Source organism: Miniopterus schreibersii (assembly GCF_964146895.1).
Source record: "Miniopterus schreibersii genome assembly, chromosome: 2".
NCBI classification, from domain to species: domain Eukaryota; kingdom Metazoa; phylum Chordata; class Mammalia; order Chiroptera; family Miniopteridae; genus Miniopterus; species Miniopterus schreibersii.
In genome coordinates this window covers 102,424,217-102,444,743 of record NC_138102.1, presented here as the reverse complement: position 1 = coordinate 102,444,743, position 20,527 = coordinate 102,424,217, and the positions used below count along the sequence as shown (strand labels likewise).

The following is a 20,527-nucleotide window of genomic DNA, read 5'->3' as shown; positions in this document are numbered from 1 at the left end:
GTGGTAGCTTCAAATAAAGGTATCATGATAGTGAGAAATGAAGGCTAGGATTCATTAGTCAGAGCTGAAATACTGCAACAGGCAAAGTGCCCAAGTGAAGACTGTGCTGAATAGAAATATGTATGTAGGACACACGAGGAAGCACCAGGGCCTGTCAGGAGGTAGGGGTACGGGGTGGCGACCACCACTGGGGCATGAAGGAACAGGGGAGGCAGGGTAAGTAGGTTTAGGATCAGCTGGCTTGAATAATTTCAGCAGGCATGAGCTTTCCCTAGTTGGCTGGTCCCTGGTCCTGTGTGAACAGGCATGGAGATAGTGGCCCTGATAGTGAGAGCTCTGCAGAGAAGGTGGTGGGCTGTGGGCTCTGGACTGGTAAGTGTGCATATGAAAGGCAAGCTGCTATGAATTGTTTACTAGCTCATGGGATTGGCTAGTCCTGAGGGGCAGTCCCCCAGATCTGAAAGCATCAAAATACAGGGAGCCGAAGACATGGCTTCATGCACCTGTATAGAGTTAAGCTTTTCCTTTTGCACTCTGATGCCATCTTAAGCAAGTCTCCAGGTTAGTACTTGCAGCAGGGCTGCCACGGATGCTTGGAGCCTCCCAGTACCTAGCATAATCAGCTGGGCCATGGGAAGGGGATGTCTTACACAGATAAGCCAGGGCCTTTGGCAGGGCTTGGGTGGGTGGCAGAGAAGGGTGCAGTACTTCTGAGAAGGTCAGAAAAGTCCTGTAAGCGTTTTCAAGGCTCCCAGTGTGAAAAACACCCACGCTAGTTCCGCGTATGCCTAATGACAGTATGTCTGATAGCGGGGAAAGCGGAGGAGGCTTTGGGTGTGTGTTGGACATGCTGGTGGGACCTCTGCATGATATGTGTATAATTAGGGTTCTATCTATTTGAACAATTGTGGGTACAAAGAAATGTGGTGGGCTGGGAGCTGCTGTGCTGGCATGTTTCTGGGCATGTCAAAGGTTAAAAATATGGGGAAAGGGTGACATTTTATCCTGAATAAATACAAAATAAATGTGGAAAAGGGGAATATTATATACACAGTCAGCATTCAATACCTAAATCTCATGTTTACCCCAGAGTCTTGTAAAACCCTCTTTTGAGAAATTATTTAAAAGCTAATTCATGCCTGGGCTCGTCTCACAAGCAGCATTACAAGCAGACTGCTGGTGGACTCAGAGCACTATGGTCTGTTCCTTCCTTAGGGTCCATGTGCTCATCTTTGGGTGCTCCCCCTGCCCCACCCCCGCCTGCTCTGTGCTTCCTTATGGACATCATGATTTTTGTTGCTTTCTAGTTTTCATGGAATGAGTCCCTGCTGATCAATTTTCAGTATTTTTTATTGCCACACTTTATGCTTTTATTAGGTTTATTAATGATTTTTTGGTTTATTGTATTATAATTAGTTACCTTTCTAATGTGGCTGTTCTAATTGCTTCTCCAAGAAAGAAGTGGCACTCACAGTAAATCTCACACTTGGGCCCAGAGACTTGCGTGTCTGGAACTTGCATGTTCCAGCATTCCCTCCTCCGTGTGCACCTCTCCTCCTGCGTAACTTTACTGTAAATAGAGTTAGCTCTGCTCCATGGTTCAGCTGATCCTCAACCAGTGAACTGTACCTTTTTCCTTCCTGTAATCAGAATAGAATTAACATAAGATATATTAAAGTTAATTTAATCAGCCATAATTTTTGAATGTTACTATATGTCAGGCACTGCTCTAAATGATTATGGGTAGAATAACCTACTTAGTGAGGTAGGTACTGTTACCTCCATTTCACAGGGAGGAAACTGAGGCACAGAGAGGTGATGTGCCCTAGGCAATGCACCTGAGGCAGTAGATGAAATAGTATTTGAATCTGAAAATATGGTCAGTATGTTCAGCCACCACCTTAATGGACATAGGCAGAAATAGTGAAAATATTGGATAATTGAACAGAACTTTTTCTTTCTAGCTGTCACCCACTTTGCCCTCTTCTGCTTCGTTTTCCATACTCCCTCTGCCACAGGGCCCTTGGTGAGCTGGCCCTTCTTCACCCCTCAGATGGTAGTCCGGCCCGCCCACAGCAGGGTCTCCCCATGATTTCTCAGAGATGCCAGCACTCCTCTCCCGCCCCCCCCCCCCCCCACACACACACACACTGCCCATGGTTTCAGAACCCACGGTCCCTTAACCTGTGTGGTTGGATAAATGCCTCACTTCCTCACTAGTATAAAGTTCCATTGGGGACTTTGTTTTCACTCACCATTGGGGCCTCCTCACCTCACACAATGCTGGGTATGTTGCAGGTGCTCAGAGGTATTTACTGGATGCATGAACAAAGGTTATAAAGAAAGGGGAAGAAAAGGGAAGATTGATTATATGCTGACTGCATTCTGGTACAGTATACCATTCCGTTATTGTACCAGGTGGAAATAAGTTTTACTTCAAGTTACAGACAGCCCAACTACAGTGGCTTAAACAGATACAATACTATCTTTCTCACACAACAAGAATTCCAGATTGGCGTTTCAGGCTGGTTTGACTGCTGGCAGGTGTCAGCAAGGTCCTAGACTTTTCTGTGTTTCTGCTCCTGCAAATTGGGCTATATGACAGTCACTGGATTTTCTACTGTGGTATGAGCCATAGATTTGTTGCATGACTAGAAGATTTGATACTCTATATACCTCCCTAAACAAAGAGTTTTGTTTTATTTATAATGTACTATTTGAGGAGAAATGTGAAAGGAATTCCCAGTATAACAGGGAAGACGTTCCGGAAGTGGCTGGTGATCCTTTGCTGTCTGTTTTTATTTAAGTCTAAGATATTAAAGCTGATTGGAAACTGTGTGCTGGGAGAGATTATTGACAGGTGTTACTGTAGAGTGACCTGGTTGGCAATTCAGTGGGAGGATGCCCTGTCCAAAGTTAATGTTTGTAGATCTTTTCGCTTTCCAGGGAAGAATATTCTGGTCTCTTTGGGTGGGGAGTAAAAACCAGGCCCCAGTGCTCTGGAAGCCAAGTGGAGAAGGGAGCTGGGGCATGGGGAGCGTATTTCTTACCATTCAGAATAGACTGATTTAATACTCCTGGCTTCAGTTCCTTGCCTACCCCAACCTTGAGCTATGCCTGGTGTCTCAAGTTCAGATCCTCAAATTCGCCTTTTCTAGACAGTAAAACATGATGGGTGAGGTGGAGGAAGGCCAACCCAAGAAGGGAGAAGGAATTCATGAATGGATTTTTAAAACCCAGTTCTGTTTTCATACCCCTCCTTCCCCCGTTTCATAGATACCTGACATCTCCCATTCCTGAGCTTTGTGGAGGAAAGTAGGTGGGGTTCTGTGGCGCAGGTGAGCTTACTTCCTGTCTCCTTCCACTTGCAGCCTAGGTATCTCTTTTCTGTGTCTTAATTTGATTAAGCTCTGCCCACAGTTTTAGGGCTCTTGTATCCTGCTCTTAGTACTTGTGGGTTTGCACTTTCTCTCTCTTCTCATTTCAGGGGAGAGGGAGGGAGGGAAGGTAAGAATGAATGTATTCATTCACTTGTCCTTACTTGGAGATCCTGCATATATTATTTTTCTATAAAGTAGAATTGTACTGTACATCTCTCTTTGATCTTTATAAAATTCATTTAAGTTATTCAACATCTGTTGCATATTTAGCTGATTCTCTCATGTAGAAATGACAGGATAATGACAATTCCTGGGAAAGAGATTCACTTTTCAAGGAAATGAAGACTCTAGATTTGTTAAAATGTGCAGTGAGCCTTTTTAAAAAATGTCTGTTTACTTTTCAGATTGTGAGCCATGCCTTTAGTGAAGAGGAACATCGAACCCCGGCACCTGTGCCGGGGCGCCCTGCCCGAAGGGATTACTAGTGAACTTGAATGTGTAACCAATAGTACCCTTGCTGCTATCATACGCCAGCTAAGCAGTCTGAGTAAGTCATCTCATTTCTAGAACAACTTTTTTCTGATTACCATTGGCATTTTATTAATTTCAATATTAGCAAATAGATTTCAATTCAATAGTTATGTGCTTGTCCAAAGATGAGACTGCAGCTTTGAGGGAAGGAACTGCCCTTCCTCCCTCCTACATGTCCCAGTGTGAAATTAACTGGCCCTCTCTGGTCTTGTGACACCAAGTTTATGTGATGAAGACATAAAGTTAGAATTGATTGATTCACAAATTAGATGAGACCAAATGAGTAGATAAAAAGTAGTGTTACACAGTTTTTAAAAGCTTATTAAAATGAGGATAATTAGTTCTTTTTAACTTTATTGAAGTTAAACTTGGACAAGATTAACTTTTATTTAAAATACAGTAAATCAAAAACTAGTTAGCACCTGTAATACCTCTGGTACAGAGTAGATGCTCAATAAATATTTGTTTGTTAAATAATATTCCAAATTAATCAAAGATTAAAGCCAAAAAGTCATGAGATTTGCTGATTTTTAACCTACTAAAAGTTAAAATGCAGCTACTGACTTCCAAATTGAAGTCAAATATGATTGTTACATATATACAGTACCATGTACATATTACAGAGGTTATATAAATGCAAGCAAATACAAGCATAAGGAAAGAAAGACACTGTCATTCTTTGAACATTTATGTGAAATATCCAAGGAATATTCCATGTTTTAAGACTCAAATATGTGTTTGAAAATGCTTTTTCCTTCAAAGCTCTTTGAAGTTGCATTGTTTTTCTCCCTAACTTTTACATTTATATCATCGTCTTATTTTCTCACTTCATCCCACTCCTTTCTGGTTTAGATGGTTTACACTGCATTTTGGGTGACAGGTTTTCACAGTTAAATTTTTCAAAAGCTGTTAATAACTAGAAAATACTCCATAAAATTTCACATACTGGTAGCCTCAAGCACAGGGAGTGTTTCCTAAAAAACTCAAGTACTTTTTTTTATTTTTAAGAAGAAACATTATAGATAGATAAGAATTTTTAAAAAGAATTGTACTGTATTATTACTCATTAATTTTTAATACATCTATAATCATTGGCTAAGTCAAAAGTAACTTGGAAATTACTTAAATGTATTTCACAACAGTTTTCTTTTCTTCTGGAATCTAAAGGAATTACAATTGGTTTTTGGTGGTGGTTGTTGATAAAATGTATACATTTGTATAATTACAGGAAGACACCTTGCAAATTATGAAAGGGTAAAATGTTTCTGTTTGCATTTGTATATTTTTGTAAGAACGCTTTAGTCTCCTGTTTTTATGGCTGAAATATCTATTGGCTAGAGTATAAGTGATGAAAACCCACACAAACTGTTAAAGTTTTAATAGTTGAGCTGTATCTCATGCTGTAATATTCAATTTACTATTGTTTTAGCCATGTTTCTGGTGCCCACTTGGTTACTGTCTCCTGTAAGTGAAGCTAATCACACAATATATTTTATTTCACATATTCCACTTGTGGTAGGCAGAATAATAATAGCCCCTCCAAAGATGTCCATGTTTTAACCCTGTGAACGTCGGATGTGCAGATATCCTGTGTGATATGGCAAGGGGAAATTAAGGTTGCTAATCAGCAAACCTTAAGAGAGAGTTGTGATTTGAGAAAGACTCAATTGGCCATGGCTGACTTTGAGATGGAAGAAGAGGACATGAGCCAAGGAATGCAGGCAGCCTCTGGAAACTGGATTCTCCCCTAGAGCCTCTAGAAGGAACACAGCTCTGCCAACACCTTGATTTCAAACTTCTGACCTCTGGAATTGTAAGAACACATTTGTGTTGGTTTGAGCCACTAAATTGGTGGTAATTTGATACAGCAGCCATAGGAAACTAAGGCACCACTCTAGCCTTGGTTATGTTTTGTACACACAATCCACTGTAGCCTCACGTGAGGTTCTGGCCTCAGGGACAATCAGCCTCAGTTAGGCTGCCTCTGAATCTCAATCATGTCTCTACCAGAATCACTTGGGGAGCTTTAAAACAAGAGGCTAGGAATCATTCCAGAGATTGTGATTGGAGTGTGCACCAAAGATAAGGCTTACGAATTAGATCTGTGTATCTGGATTGAAAAGATGAGCTGGATCAGTCATTTTCTCTCAGGAGGTTTGAACTAAGAAACAGTGAATTGACTAGTTTATTATGGAATCTCCTGCTGAAATGTCATCCAGCGCTAAAGAAATCATGGCGGTGGCTTGCAAGCCAAAGTTATGGAGTGGGGCAGAGCTCATGAGAAGACAGAGGAAGCAAGTTGGCGAAGAAAGGCAAAGTAATGTGCAGAAGAGAAACTGGAGCTGAACATGAGAGGCCACAGGCCCAACGAGGAGGAGAGCACAGCGGGTCCCATTTGAGGAGCATACTTGGGTGTCCTCAGAAAAAATACCATTTCTACAAAGTTCCTCGAATGCATCTGTACTTAAAACCCAAACAGCCTTACAAAAAGAGGAGTCTGGTAATATATATATGCCAAAGAGATAATTTTGGAAAACTTAGGTACTAAGTTATTAATTACTCATAGAATAGCAAATTATTGATTACCAGTGATTTTTTTTATTAGTGCTTATTCACTCAGTACCCCTCTAGGTGCAACATACAGCAAATAAAGTCAATTTGGTGCCTACTTAGAAGCTAAAAAAAACATATATTTGACATTTGACATCAATTTGGTCATAAAATTGGAAATATATGCAATTATTATGACCTGCCACAAAACTAGCACATAATAAATGACATCTATATTTTGGGTCAATCTCTGTTTTTTGTGGGGTTTTTCATTAGTAGAAATATATTATAGGAGATGAGGTAAATTATATACAAAATTTTTGTGTGATCTAAAATTGTTAGGAAGAATAAGAATTTAAAATAATGTCTTTATGTTATTTTATAATTTTGTAATTATTCATCAGATATTTTTAAAGTTTTAGGAATACATGAATCTGTAATTAAAAGTATTTTACTGAGTATTAATTCTTAAAGCATTATCAAAACAGTATCTATATTTTTTTTCCTTTGAGTATCTGACCATTATTCAGTAGGTCCACATAAGGATGGTCATCTTGATCTTCTCTTCCCTAACCCTCCCACACCCCCATTTTTAAAAACTTCCAAATACTTTGCTCCCAGGTTAGGGATAGGTGATGTACAATTATCTGAACTTCCTATAAGTGATACAAAGAGAGGCTAGACTTTGTCTAAAATGCCATTTTCAGGGAATTTTAAGGATTTGCCTTGACCCTAGACTGGTCATAGCTGCCTGAGCAGCAGACTTGCCCTGGGGGACTTCCAAAGTAACTAATTCTCAGTAGGGCGGGGCCATGTAGGGAAAGCAGAGCAGACCAGGAGTCCAGAATGAATTTCTTTGACCTTTTTCAAAAAGGCAGACCAGCAATTGAGGCCCTGATTCACCAGATCATTCTGCGTCTCATCGTATCTCTGGGCGTAGTAATATAAATGATGTATAAAGCAAGAAAAGAATCTGGTGATACCAAATAGACCTCTGCACCCCCTACAGCTCCACATAGCTTTTGGGAAATCTGTAGGTTTATTACCAATTGTCATGTTCACATCACATCCAAGCTAAATACTTGACTTTAAAGGCCAGAACTTTTGTCAGCATTAGATTTTTACCAGGATTTGAAGCCTTCAGAATGAGAAAATATTAATTATTGGTATTGAGTTTAAGAATAATTATAGAAAAGGAGGAGGAAATTTGTAATTGAATAGCGTTATAGTTAAACAAAGAGGATCAAAAGCTTTCAAAGCTTTGTCCAATGGAAAATAAATTAGTCTTTAGTAATTTTCAGATTTTTTTTCTTTTGAGTGTAACTAACTTCTAATATGAATGATCGGGGGTCAGTTAGAAGGGGAAGGAAAGCCACTTTTAACAACAGTCTTGGTTAGTAGTGTGTAAAAAACATCCTTGGTTTTCTAGCTATGGAATATTGATATTTTTTCTTCAAATAATGACAGTTTAGTGTAGCAGTTAACATTAAATCAGTAGTGCTTTTTAAAAAAATCAATTTCTTTGATTAATAATCTGAATGCTTTTGTTCCTATCACTTGGAACAGTTAGCTCAATTAAAATTACAGCATCTTGCAATCAAGTTCCTATTGATATTATAATGTAATTTTAATATAATTTGCTTAAAAAAGGAAATGGGGACATAGGGCATTTGTGCCAAGGAATAGCACAAGTTCTTTTTAATATCCCATAGGTTGTATTTTACTCCTTTCCTCTTAGTTCGTCATAATAGCTGTCTTCCTTTTTCCTTTTAAGAAGGCCGGCCCCCAAGATATTACAAAGAAAGGAGTTAAACTTTAGTGTATCCCAAGGTTTTGGGTTATATTTAATGGTACTAATAAGATAATATATAGAGCCCGCCCTGGCCAGTGTGGCTCAGTTGGTTGAGCGCTGTCCCGTGTACCAAGAGTCCCTGGTTCAGTTCCCAGTCAGGGCATATGCCTGGGGTGCAGGCTTGATCCCTGGTGCGGGGCATGCAGGAGGCAGCCAATCGATGATTCTCTCACTCATCGATGTTTCTCTCTCACTTTCTCTTTCTTCTCTGTCTAAAATCAATAACAACATATTTTTTAAAAAGATAATCTTGAGAACTTAGCACAGGAAAACAAAGCGAAAATTATAAAATTTTCATTAATTAGAGAAAATCACTGATAAACCTTTGTGTATATCTTTATAAAAGTGGTATTTCATTATACATATGGTTTTGTAGCCTATACTCACTTATATAGTAAACATCTTTGTTGATTCATCTGACACATTTTTAGAGTTTATAGTATTATATTTATATGTCATAATTATTTAATCATTTTTCTACTGTTGGACGTACATATTGTTTCTTTATTGGGGGACACTATCATCAGTTTTTGTAGCATGTCGCTATATACATCTGGTTATTTTGGGCATCCTTTTTTTTTTTAAGATGTCTTATGTCTTACAAGTCATCAAACTTCCTCAAAAAGAGCAAAGACAGTTCTAACAAATGGTCCAAAATTTTGATACTCCATTAATTTTAAATATGCTTCTCTTTTGAAAAAAATTTTGATTTTTTTTTGGTTAATTTTCACACTTCAAGTAATTGTCTAAATGAGAAGAGTCTGTTTTCTTCTCCAATATTTTAATAAGCAATTAATATTTTAATTAATATTCCTTTGGTATACATTCCATATCAGATCAAATGCTGAAATGACATAAAAATACTTTCTTAAGTGATAGCACTGTAATACATTTGCTTTATGTAATTGGATCTGAAATTTGTGGTTGTGTGAATTGATTATACCAAGTACAGTTCTACTCAGAACAGAGATTTAAATACTTTGAAGGCATACATTGAATAGATTTCTTGGATGTTTTTAGCCCAGTGGGATTTTTGGGGAGAAAGGGGAGATTCATTTGCACTGTATACAGGAAATAGATCGCAAGTACATGTCCAGGCAAGTTAAGGCTAGGACTAAGGGTACATTAAGAGAAAATTTACTGGTGTATCTAGACAGAAGTTTATTGGGAAAAACAGCAGGAATTTTTCTTAAAAAAATTATTGCTTCAAACTGAGTATTTGCATTTTCCATGGACAAAAATAGAAAGACAGTAAAGGGAGGTAAGAAGTGATACATACTTAGGAAGCTGTAAGAGTTCTGTTGGTAGTAGAATTAGAGACAAGTGTCATAAGAGACCCCTCCCCACCAAAGGGAGAATTGTTGGAAATTCAGGCACTTTCCCAACCAATCGTTTGACCTGGAATATCACAAATACGTCCTTATGGGCTTTATAGAAATAATTATGAGTTAGATTGTTTTTTTCTTCTTTCTCTAGATAGATTTCAACATAGCAGGATTTAAATGTAGAATAATTCTTAGGAGAACAAGTTGGAGAGTCAGCTAAGTCTGAATGTTTCAGTCTTGCCTGTGATTAAAAACATCTCTAGTTTATCACTTCTGTTTTTCCCATTTCATGAGTTTATAGGCTTATGGTAAATTGTGTTAAGTGATTTATAAATATTTTTCTGATTGTTTTGATTTACGCTTTTACAGCATATCATCTAAAAACTTTGAAGGAAGATTTTAAGGGTTTTAATATTTTTCTAAAAATTTAGTATGGTCTGTCATATCAGGTACATGATTGTGATTATCAGCAGCCTAAAGTAGTATTTTTCCATGAAGCAGGCCCTTTTATAGGAATAAACATTGTCTACTTCAGTCTGAAACCGTGGAAAGTGAAATCTCGGGTAAGGGGGAACTACTATTATTACTACTACTACTATCACTATAAAACATACACACACACACACACAATGGAATATTGTTAAGCAACAAGGAAGAAGGAAATCCTGCCATTTGTGACATGGACGAGTGTAGAGGATATTATGCTAAGTGAAATAAGACAGAAAAAGACAAACACTACATGATTTTATTTATATGTAGAATCTAAAAATAAAGACAAACTCATAGAAACAGAGAGTAGAATGGTTATTACCAGGGGAGGAGCTGTGGGGTACGGTGTGGGGTGAGAGATGCTGGTCAAGGGTAGAAGCCTTCAGTTATAAGAAGAACAAGATCTTGGAATCCAATGTACAGCAAGCTGACTATAATTTAAAATACTATGTTGTATATTGGAAAATTGTTAAGAGAGTAGTAGACTATAAGTGTTCTTACAAAAAAACCCTGTGAAGTGATGCTGTGAGTTTTTTGTTTGTTAATCCTTAACCTGAGCATATTTTTTCCATTGATTTTTAGAGAGAGGAAGGGAGGGAGGAAGGGGGAGAGTAAGAGAAAGAGAGAGAGAGAGATCAGTGTAAGAGAGACACATCAATTGGTCGCCTTCCGCTCACACCTTGACTGGGGCAGGGATGGAACCTGCAACCCAGGTACCTGCCTGTGACCAGGAATCAAACCCTCAACCCTTCGGTGCATGGGCTGATGCTCTAACCACTGAGCCACACTGGCCAGGGCAGTGATGTGTTTTTTGTTTTTGTTTTTTTAAAGATAAAGCACATGGGTTTACATACATATGATGATAATGTCATTTTAAGAGGTTAACTTCCCTTTACAATTCTCAGTTGTACACATTCAATTAATGAGAACAGAGGTATGCTTGGATGGGTGATGAGGATTTTCCAACTAGATAATGAAGCCTGAGCTTAATGATTGTTGTGCATTTGAGTGAGTATTTATAGGTAGATGTGTTAATTAACTTGATTGTGGTAATCATGTCACAATTTATGCATATAAAATCATCACATTTTATTTGTCAATTATACCTCAATAAAGCTGGGGGGAAAAGTCATAGGACTATAGAACACTGTCTCTCCCCATACCTTCCCAAAACATCACTAAAGGCTACCATACCCCAGGTCCTTCTACATATCATGATTGGCTTTTAATTAAATTAAAAGGCAAAAAAATCCCACCATAGTTTAGAGACAGAATAAGCATCCGAATCAGATTGAGATGTGGCAGGGATGTTGGAATTATCAACCCATTAATTTAAAATAAATATGATTAATATGCTAAGGGCTCTAATGAAAAAGTAGACAATATTCAAGAACAGATGGGTGACATGAGCAGAGAGAGGGAAATTCTAAGAATAACAAGGTTAACAACATGCATGAAGAAATAGGGAATTTCAACAGAGAAATGGAAACTATTAAGAAAAGAAATACTAGAACTGAAAAATACAGTACCAGAAATAATTCACTTAATGGCCTAATAGCAGACAGGACATAAGCAGAAGGGATTAGTAAACTCGGAGACCAAGTCAATAGGAATTATCCAAACTGATTACCAAGAGACAAAAAATAAAAAAAATAACAGCATTCAAAATATGGGACAATATCAAATGGTCTAACACATCTGTATGTGGAGCTCCAGAAGAAGAGGAGAGGAGAATGGAGCAGAAAAAATATGGATGAGAATTTTTGAATATTGATGATAGATATCGACCAAATGGATCCAAGAAGTTCAGCAAATTTCAGGAAGTATAAATTAAAGAAAAACATATCTAGTAACATCATAATAATATTGCTAAAGGAACAACGATAAAGAAAAAATTTTAAAAGCAGGAGGAAATAAAAGGGGGAAACAATGTTAAGAATGACAGCTGACTTAATAATCAGAAACAGTGGAAACCAGGAAACAGTGAATACGGTGACAAAAGAAAATAATTGTCATTCTATAATTCTATAACTAGTGAAAATTCCCTTCAAAAATGAAAGTGAAATAAAGACATTTTTATTTAGAGAAAATCTGAGGAAATTAGTCTTTGGCAGACTTGTACTACAAAAAAAAATGCTAAAAAAGAAATTCTTTAGTCTGAAGGGAATGAAACCAGATGGTAGCTTGGTTCTGCAAGAAGGAATAAAGATCACCAGAAAGATGATTAAAAATTATATATTATATCTATTTGTTTAAGAACAAGGAACAGAAAGGACAAACTGAAAACCAATACCCAGATAATAGAATTAAACCCAACCGTATCAATAATTGCTATAAATGGAAACATTTTAAACATTCTACTTAAAAGGCAGAGCTTATTAGGCTAAATATAACAGCAAGACTAACATGCATGCATTTTAAGGATGAAGACACAGATTTAAAGAAAATACTGAAAAACACCATGTAAACACAAAACATAAGAAAGCTTATGTGGCTATATTAATATCAAATAGAATATAAAAGGGAGGTGAAGAACATTTCATAGCGATACAAGAGTTAATTTATCAAAACAAACCATCTTAAATGTATATATACCTAATTAGTGAGCTCCAAAGTACATAGAGTAAAAATAGAACCAAAGGGAGAAATAAAGAAGCCCAGAATCATAGTTGGAGATTTTAACAAAATCCTCTCAGTAATTGATGGAACAAATAGACAAAAAAATCTGTGAGGATATGGACGGTTTGAACCACATTACCAACCAATGTGACTTAATTGCCCTTTATAGAACACTAAACTCCCCCACATTTTCTTAACGTTGACGTGGAATGTTCGCCAAAGTGAAACATACGCTTGGCCATATAGTGATCCATTTGAAAAGATGGATATCATGAAGAGTATAATGATGATGAGGTAATAATTATAATAATCATTTTAGATAATTCTCACATATTGGAAAACAAAGCAATATCTTTTAAAATAATCCTTGGGTCAAAGAAGAAATAAAAAAGGAAATAAGAAACTATTTCTGACTGTGGTAATGAGCACACAAAATACCAATGTGTTTGTGGGATTTGGTTGCAGAAGTGCTTAGAGGGAAATTTGTAGCTTTAAATGCTTATATTAGAAAAGAAGAAAGGTTTAAAATTACTAGCACATTCCTCAGTGAGCTCTCAGTGTTTCGCGGGAGTCCTGCTGTAATTTGCATTAATTGGTTTTTCCTGCCTGTTTCTTATCCTCCCATCCCGCCTCAAACTTCCTGTCACCGATGGCCTTGCTCTTCTCATTTCACTGGGAAAATAAAAGTAGTCAGGGGAAAGCAAAACGTCCTGCTCCTGCCAAATCTAATCTGTATCTGTACCTACCTTAAAATGGTCTGTTTATATTTCTACCTAAAGCGCTGAACTCTCGCCCTCATGCTCATCCATCGGCCTTCTCTCCCCTGCGTCATCTGTGCCCCTGTCTACAGGATTCCTACTAGATAGGAGCGTGTTGAGAAATCTTCAAACTAAATAAACCTGAGATCATTCTTCACCTGGGGACCCATTTCTTGCTCCCCTTCACAGCAAGATTCCTTAAGAACCATTCATATCCCCACTGCCCTTACTTCCCTCATTGTCTCTTGTCCTCATTAAAGTTTTGTCCCATCCACTCTTGAAACCGCTTGTCACTGTTACCAGTGACATCTGTGTTCATGTTGCCAAATCCGGTGTGCATTCTCTGTCTTGTTACTTGATGCATTGGTGGCATTTGACTCTGGAGAAACTTCCTTCACCTGGTTTCCGTGCCTGCACGCGTGGCGTTTCTCCTACTTCACACGCTCTTTCTTAGTCTGGTTTGACGACCTTCCCAACTCTGCATGTTGGAGTGCTCCAGGGCTGGGTCCCTGGCAGTCTTGGCTGCCTCTTCCTGTCCACATCGGTCCCATGGCTTGAAATACTATCTTTACTCTGAGACTTCCAAATTTGTGTCCTCAGTTCATACCTCTCTCCTAGATTTCAAACTTGTATATACTGGGTGTCTTCGCTTGGATTTCCAACAGGCATCTCAGCTCAGCATACCTAATACAGAATTAATGATTCCTTTCTTCTCCGCCCCCCCATCTGTTAGCAAATGGGAACTCTGCTCTCCCACTTGCTTTTCACTTGTCTCTTCTTTCTCTCATACCAGACATCTTCACAGTAACGTACCAAATGTGTGTACTTGTTAGCACCTCCACTGCTGCTGTTCTAGTCCAAGCCACCGCGGCCTCCCACTGCTCTGCAGCAGCCTTGCCTGACCTCTGCTTCGCTCTAGTCGCCCGCCCCTAAAGGGAACGATGTTTCTTTCCCTGTCTTCTGCCACCACTTTTCCCTCCACTCACTGGGCTCCAGCCATATTGGCCTCTTCGATGCTGCCTGGAACGTTCTTCCCCCAGATATTCATGTAGTTCCCTTATCACCTTACGTGGCCTTTGGTGACCGCCTGAATGCCACCACTTCCTACCACTCTCTAGTCCCTTACCGTCTTACTCTCTTCATGACGCTTATCACCATGTGACACTGTCTGTGCGTGATATAAGCTTTGTGGCTGTGTTCACTGGTGTCTGTAAGTGCTTGGTACATAGTGCTTAATAAATATTTGCTGAATAAACTGGCAGCAGATACTTAATAACCAACATTTGTTATCTTAGTTCTTATAAAATGCTTAGAGTATTGTAAAGAGTATATTAAAAAGTTCACTGCAGTTAACTATGGGTGGCATTTCTTTTATTTTCCTGAGTTTTCCAAATATTCTACCATGAGCATGTATTATATTTATACTCACAATGACATTTAAAAGAATCAGGGTATACACTGGGGTTTTTGACTTTTCACAGACTTCTAAAACAACAGAAGACAAATAAAAATGTTAGTAGATACTTTAGATTGGACTTTGGGCTGTTTTTCCTATTGTTTACTTTTCTTTTTTTTCTATATTTCTTATAATCATGGATTGCTTTCATAGTAGAAAAAAATACTTTAAAAAGAAAAAAAATTAGGGCTCACTAATTGTGACTTGTTGTGACATGTCAGTAGCAACTGGACTTCATTTCAAGTACTGTAAAAAAGTCTCTTTTTAAACTTTTTTGACATATCAGTTTTACACAAAGCTCAAAAACAGTACAAAGAATTCTCATAAACTTTCACCCGTATATTATTTTTACCTCATTTTTTTTCTCAGAGACTCCTGTCTTTTTCTCCTACTCTCTTTTCTCCTGCCTCCCCCTAATATATGTGTGCGTGTATACATACATACTTATGTACATACATGTTAATAACTATATCTCCTTTAATCTAGAACAGTTCTCAATCTTTTGTGACTTGACATTTTTAAAGGGAACCAGCATTTATTCTGTCCCTTGGTTTGTATCTTCTGATGTTTCCTCACGATTAGATGTAAGGTATTGGCAGGACAATCACAGAGTAATGAGACATCGTCCACAGTGCATTTTATCAGGAAGCACAGATTATCTGCTTGTCCCATAAGTGCCCACGTTTACTTTGATCCTTGGTTAACGTTTTGTCCATAGGATTTTCTAATGTAAAGCCCCCCCCCTTGCCCCTATATAATTATCTCCTTACCAGGACACACGTTGTGACTGTAATCTCCTGTCCCCATCCCACTTCTCCTCACTAGTCTGAGCATCCATTGATGATTCTTGCTCAAAACACTTTTTGTAATAGTTCAAGAATGGTGATTTTTGTCATTCCATAATTTCTTCTACATTTATTAGTTGAAATTCTGCTGTAAGTACTTTCACTTCTTTCCCGATTATTCATTTGTTTAGTTGTATCAGTACGGACTTATAGATTCTTACTTTATTGTCTGGGTTATAATCCATTGTCTTTATTACTCATTTTGATGCTCACATTTTCCCAGATTTGGCCAGTTGGAGCCCTTTCAGGCAGGCTCCAGTGTCCTTTCTTTTTAAAATATATATTTTTATTTCAGAGAGAAAGAGAGGGAGGGAGAGAGAGATAGAAACATCAATAATGAGAGAGAATCATTGATCAGCTGCCTCCTGCATGGCCCCTACTGAGGATCAAGCCCACAACCCAGGCATGTGCCCTGACGAGGAATCAAACCTCGATCTCCTGGTTCATAGGTTGATGCTCAACCGCTGAGCCACACCAGCCGGGTTCTTGTTCCCTTTTGACATGTCCCCACCACTCTGAGTACTTTTTTTGAAAATTTATCTTTATTGTTGAAAGTATTACAGATGTCCCCTTTTTCCCCCTTTGACCCCTTCACCGCCCCCCCTTCTTCACTTTTTTTTAGGAAAGTACAGCAAGATAGTCTAAGCTCATCTTGTGTTTTTTCATCTTCAGCCCTCGATCCAGTCATTTTTCCAAGAAGCCTACTTCCTTTTAGTGAAGAATAAAAAGCCAAAATCTTAACAAACCAAGAGCTAGGTACTAGATGTGTGTATTAAAATTCCTGAAGCACCTTGTCATGAGTGGTTTCGTGTTCCACAGAAAGGACTCATAACAAACATACTGGTTGTTTTCGGTGAACCTTCACTTTCAAATGCAATTGAAAATACATGCATAATTTTTTGCTTTGGTAGTTTGGAGGCATTCTTCTCAACCTGACATACTTGGACACAAGTTTACAATGAGCCTGACAAATCCATACGAAGATTCTTGGTCAGCAAAAAATGAATGAATTGCACTTATCTCAATGTGGTCTTCATTTCAATTCAGAATTATTTTAGTTTAGCTATTAATGGACGTGCCATTGAAAGAGTAAAATCAAGCTTTTCAAATAAGTTGCTATTCGCAAAACTGAATACTGTAATTGCAACACTTCATTCTTGTTCATCAGTAAATATAGTTCCTTCAGTATTCTTCTCTTTAGTCACTTGTCAGCTTTCAGCTACTGTCAAAAGATTAAATATGAAGTCTTTAATTTCTGTGTGTGCTTTTTTAAATAAATCGAGAACTTCCAGTGGGGGTGTAGTTTCAAGCACACACATGTATAGTTTTTCAAATAGGGTTAAGCACTGAAGGTAGAAGGCACTTGTTATGTATCCTTTTCAACTTATACAGTGTCTCCCAGAGTGTAGTTCTTAACCATAGTTGTGCTTTGAGAATGCCAATGTAACTTTTGCAAGAGACTTTTGTACACTCCCACATTCTTGTGACATATGCTGTCCCTGTTAATTAGTTTTCTGCATAGCTGAAAGGAAAGGAATGGGATTTTTTTGGAGTTGCACTGGAATAACTCTTTAAAGCTATGAATGATCAACTAGGAAAACAAAAATTAGTTGGTTACATTTTAACCATGTCTGACATTCAAAATAAATTAGGGGCAGACTTGGATATAAAGCATTTGGAACAAGTGTTTGTCTCCAGATCATCAGGTTGAACGGGCAGGCATTTCCCCAATGGGCTTCATAAAACAGGAGTTCTGAAAGATGTTCCTAGGTGTTTCCAGGCCCAGTCAGTTTAAAAACATGGTACGCTAGTTGCTTCTCTTGCAGATTCCTAATACACATTAGCATATTAGAACTTTTGAGATATAGCACAGAAACATGTTTAATCTTTTCAGCCCAGCATTTCCCTAACTTACTTGTGCAGGGAGCATTTGTTGGTTGTGTACTTGTTAACAAGAAAACACTGGTATAGACGCTGTGTTTTTTATTCTAGAAGTCCTCGGTACTGGCTCAGCACAATGCACATATAAGAGGCATAGCTCATCCCTTCAAAGATCTTATGTAAATAGACAAGATTAGAGTTCTGTGCTGAGTCCTGTGATTGAGGTATACTTGGCATATTGTGAGAACACAGAGGGTGGCACCTGATCTTACACACCCTACTCTATATCCTGAAGGGTTGATTTTAACACATTTTTATTCATTTATTCCAAAATGTTTTGAGGCACCTACTCTAAGCCAGACCTTGGGGATTGGTTCAGCAATGCACAGAACAGAGGAGAGTCTTTGTCCCCTTGTATCGTATAATCTAGTGGAAGGAGACAGGCAGGAAACAAGATGAATAAGTACAAGTGATGGTAAGTGCTAAGGAGAAAAATAGAGCAGGGAAGGGCTAAGGGGTGTGTGTGTGTGGTGAGGTAATTGCAATTTAGCTAAGTTTGCTAGAGAAAGTCACTTAGAAGGTGACATTTGGGTAGACCTGGATGAGGTGAGGGAGCAAGCCCTGTGACTCTCTGGGACTAAAATGATCCAGGCAGCAGGGACAGGAAATGCAAAAGCCTGGGGAGAAGGGATATGATTGGCATGCTTGAGAAACAGGGAGGAGCCAGTGTAGTTGGAATTCCAGGGAGAGGGTAATTGGCCAATGAGGCCACCGGGGTAAATGGAGATAGAACACCTAGGACCTTATAAGCCCTTATATGGCCTTTGGCTTTTTTCTGAGTGAAATGACAAGACATAGAAGGGACTTGAAAATGCAGAGGAGTAACAGGATTTGTGAGAAAGTGGGATGGGTTTAAGGGCTTCGAGTTGTTCTTCTGACTGGATACAAAGAAAGGACTGAAGTGAGATGCCCAAGGCCTTCCGTATCCTGCTCAGAGGCTTAGATCTTATCTAGAAATGATGGAACCAGCAATGAGAGGTTTAAATAGGAAGGATCCAGTCAGGTCTTTCTTTTGCAAAGATCATTTGGCAGCAGTGTGATGAGTTGGATTTAAGGGTGCAGGTGAACTTGAAAGTAGAAAAAAAAACTATTGATGTAACTAGGGAGAGAAGCAGGAGGGTCAGAGCTAAGAGGATGGTGGGGATAGAAGTGACTGGATTTGGTGTTCAGTGAGCTGTAGAGGGAGGGAGCAGCCACAGATGGCTCCATTTCTTCCTCAGGCTTCCTTTTGGATGGTTGATGCCTTTCAACATGGGCATGCAGGTTGGAGTTAATGTGAAAATCAGTTCATATTAGAACTTGTACAGAATTGGACATGGATGTTAACACAGGAGATTAGATACACAGGTCCAGCGCTCAGGAAAGAGTTATAGGGCAGCAAACAAGCATTAATTCTGGATAGCACATCTAGCTATAGTGTTTAAAAACATAATTTGTGTGAAGACTATTTACTTGCCTTTTAGGAACCATTTTTTGTATATTGTGGGAGTGGGAAGTGTTGGCAGAACTTTAAGTGCCTCCAGAGGCTCATGCTGTGGATACATGACTTCAGGAAAAACATTTTACTGCTCAACTGGGGGGCGCGTGTTTTTATTGATTTCTTTATTGCTCTCGTATTTTACTAGAAAGTTCCTCTTGTTAAGACAGTTACACTATTAGAATTTACAGAATCATACTAATTTAAATTCATAAATACTTATCTAATGTCTATAAGTAACCATTTAAGCAGAAAAATATTTTAGTTCATTTTATTAAGTAAACAGGAAATTATCAGTGTCTCATGGCCTGAAATAATTCATGGAAGTTGCTCATTGCTAGCCAAGGCAGTTCAGGAAAATATATAAGAGCAGGGAATGAGAAGTTAGAAGACCAAGTTTTTGTTTCATCTATTTCTCCCACTTACTAGTCATGAGATTTGAACAGACCATATTTCTGCTGCTGTTTGCTCATCTGGAAAGTGAAAGCAATACCTCCCTGTTTACCTCTGGAGGTCACTAATTCATTGAACAGGTGAGTGCCAGGAGGCATTGCTCTAGGCTAGGGCTACAGCTCTGAATAGACAGAGCAGTTCTCACTCTTGTAGATGTAGGTGTACGGCCTTGTGGATTACAGCCGAGAGTGTGGAAAGTGGATGTGAGAGCACCGTGAAACACTATGAAAAGGTAATGGTTATTCTGGCTCCAAGTAAGTTTTTTTTTCTGGAAGGTTCAGGTTCTCTTCTCATTTGAGTGACAAATTGATAGAATATGCAAATAAAAGAAATGTTAAGTCTTAACAAAGGCCTTATGCCCTTCCCAAGAATTAACTCAAAATGGACCACAGACCTAAATATAAAACTATAAAACTAGAAGAGAACATAGAAGAAAATCTAATTGACCTACAGTGATGATTTTTTAGATATAACACCAAAGTGTGACAAATGAAATAAATAATTGATAAGCTGGATTTCATTAAAATGAATGTACAACACCAAGATTGAACCCCAGTGTAAACTGGACTTTGGATGCAGCTGCTGTGTCAGTGTGGGTTCATCAGTTAGAGCAAATGTACCACTGTGGTGCTGGATGTTAATAGTGGGGGGCTGTGCATGTGTGGGACGGGTATGCAGGAATTCTGCTTTCTGCTAAACTTTGCTGTGAGCCTAACACTGTTCTTAAAAAGGAAGTTTCTCTTAAAAAGGAAGTTTCTCTGTCAGAGGAGATAGGATACACATATGCCTGGCATACTCAGAGTAGGCAGTTGCTAAATGTTGAATGAATAAAGGAGTGGGGGTAGGACTTG

General features: G+C 38.4%; 1 protein-coding gene across 2 annotated transcripts in view; it reads left to right on the top strand.

Annotated features, from left to right (window-relative positions):
- WASF3 (WASP family member 3) overlaps positions 1-20,527 on the top strand; it is a 121,902-nt gene that overhangs the window by 78,657 nt on the left and 22,718 nt on the right. For both annotated transcript variants that reach the window (XM_081127184.1, XM_081127183.1), the window contains exon 3: positions 3,785-3,927. In XM_081127184.1, the coding sequence (XP_080983310.1) occupies positions 3,795-3,927 (133 nt within the window). In that variant the 5' untranslated portion in view covers positions 3,785-3,794. The remainder of the gene's footprint in view (positions 1-3,784; positions 3,928-20,527) is intronic.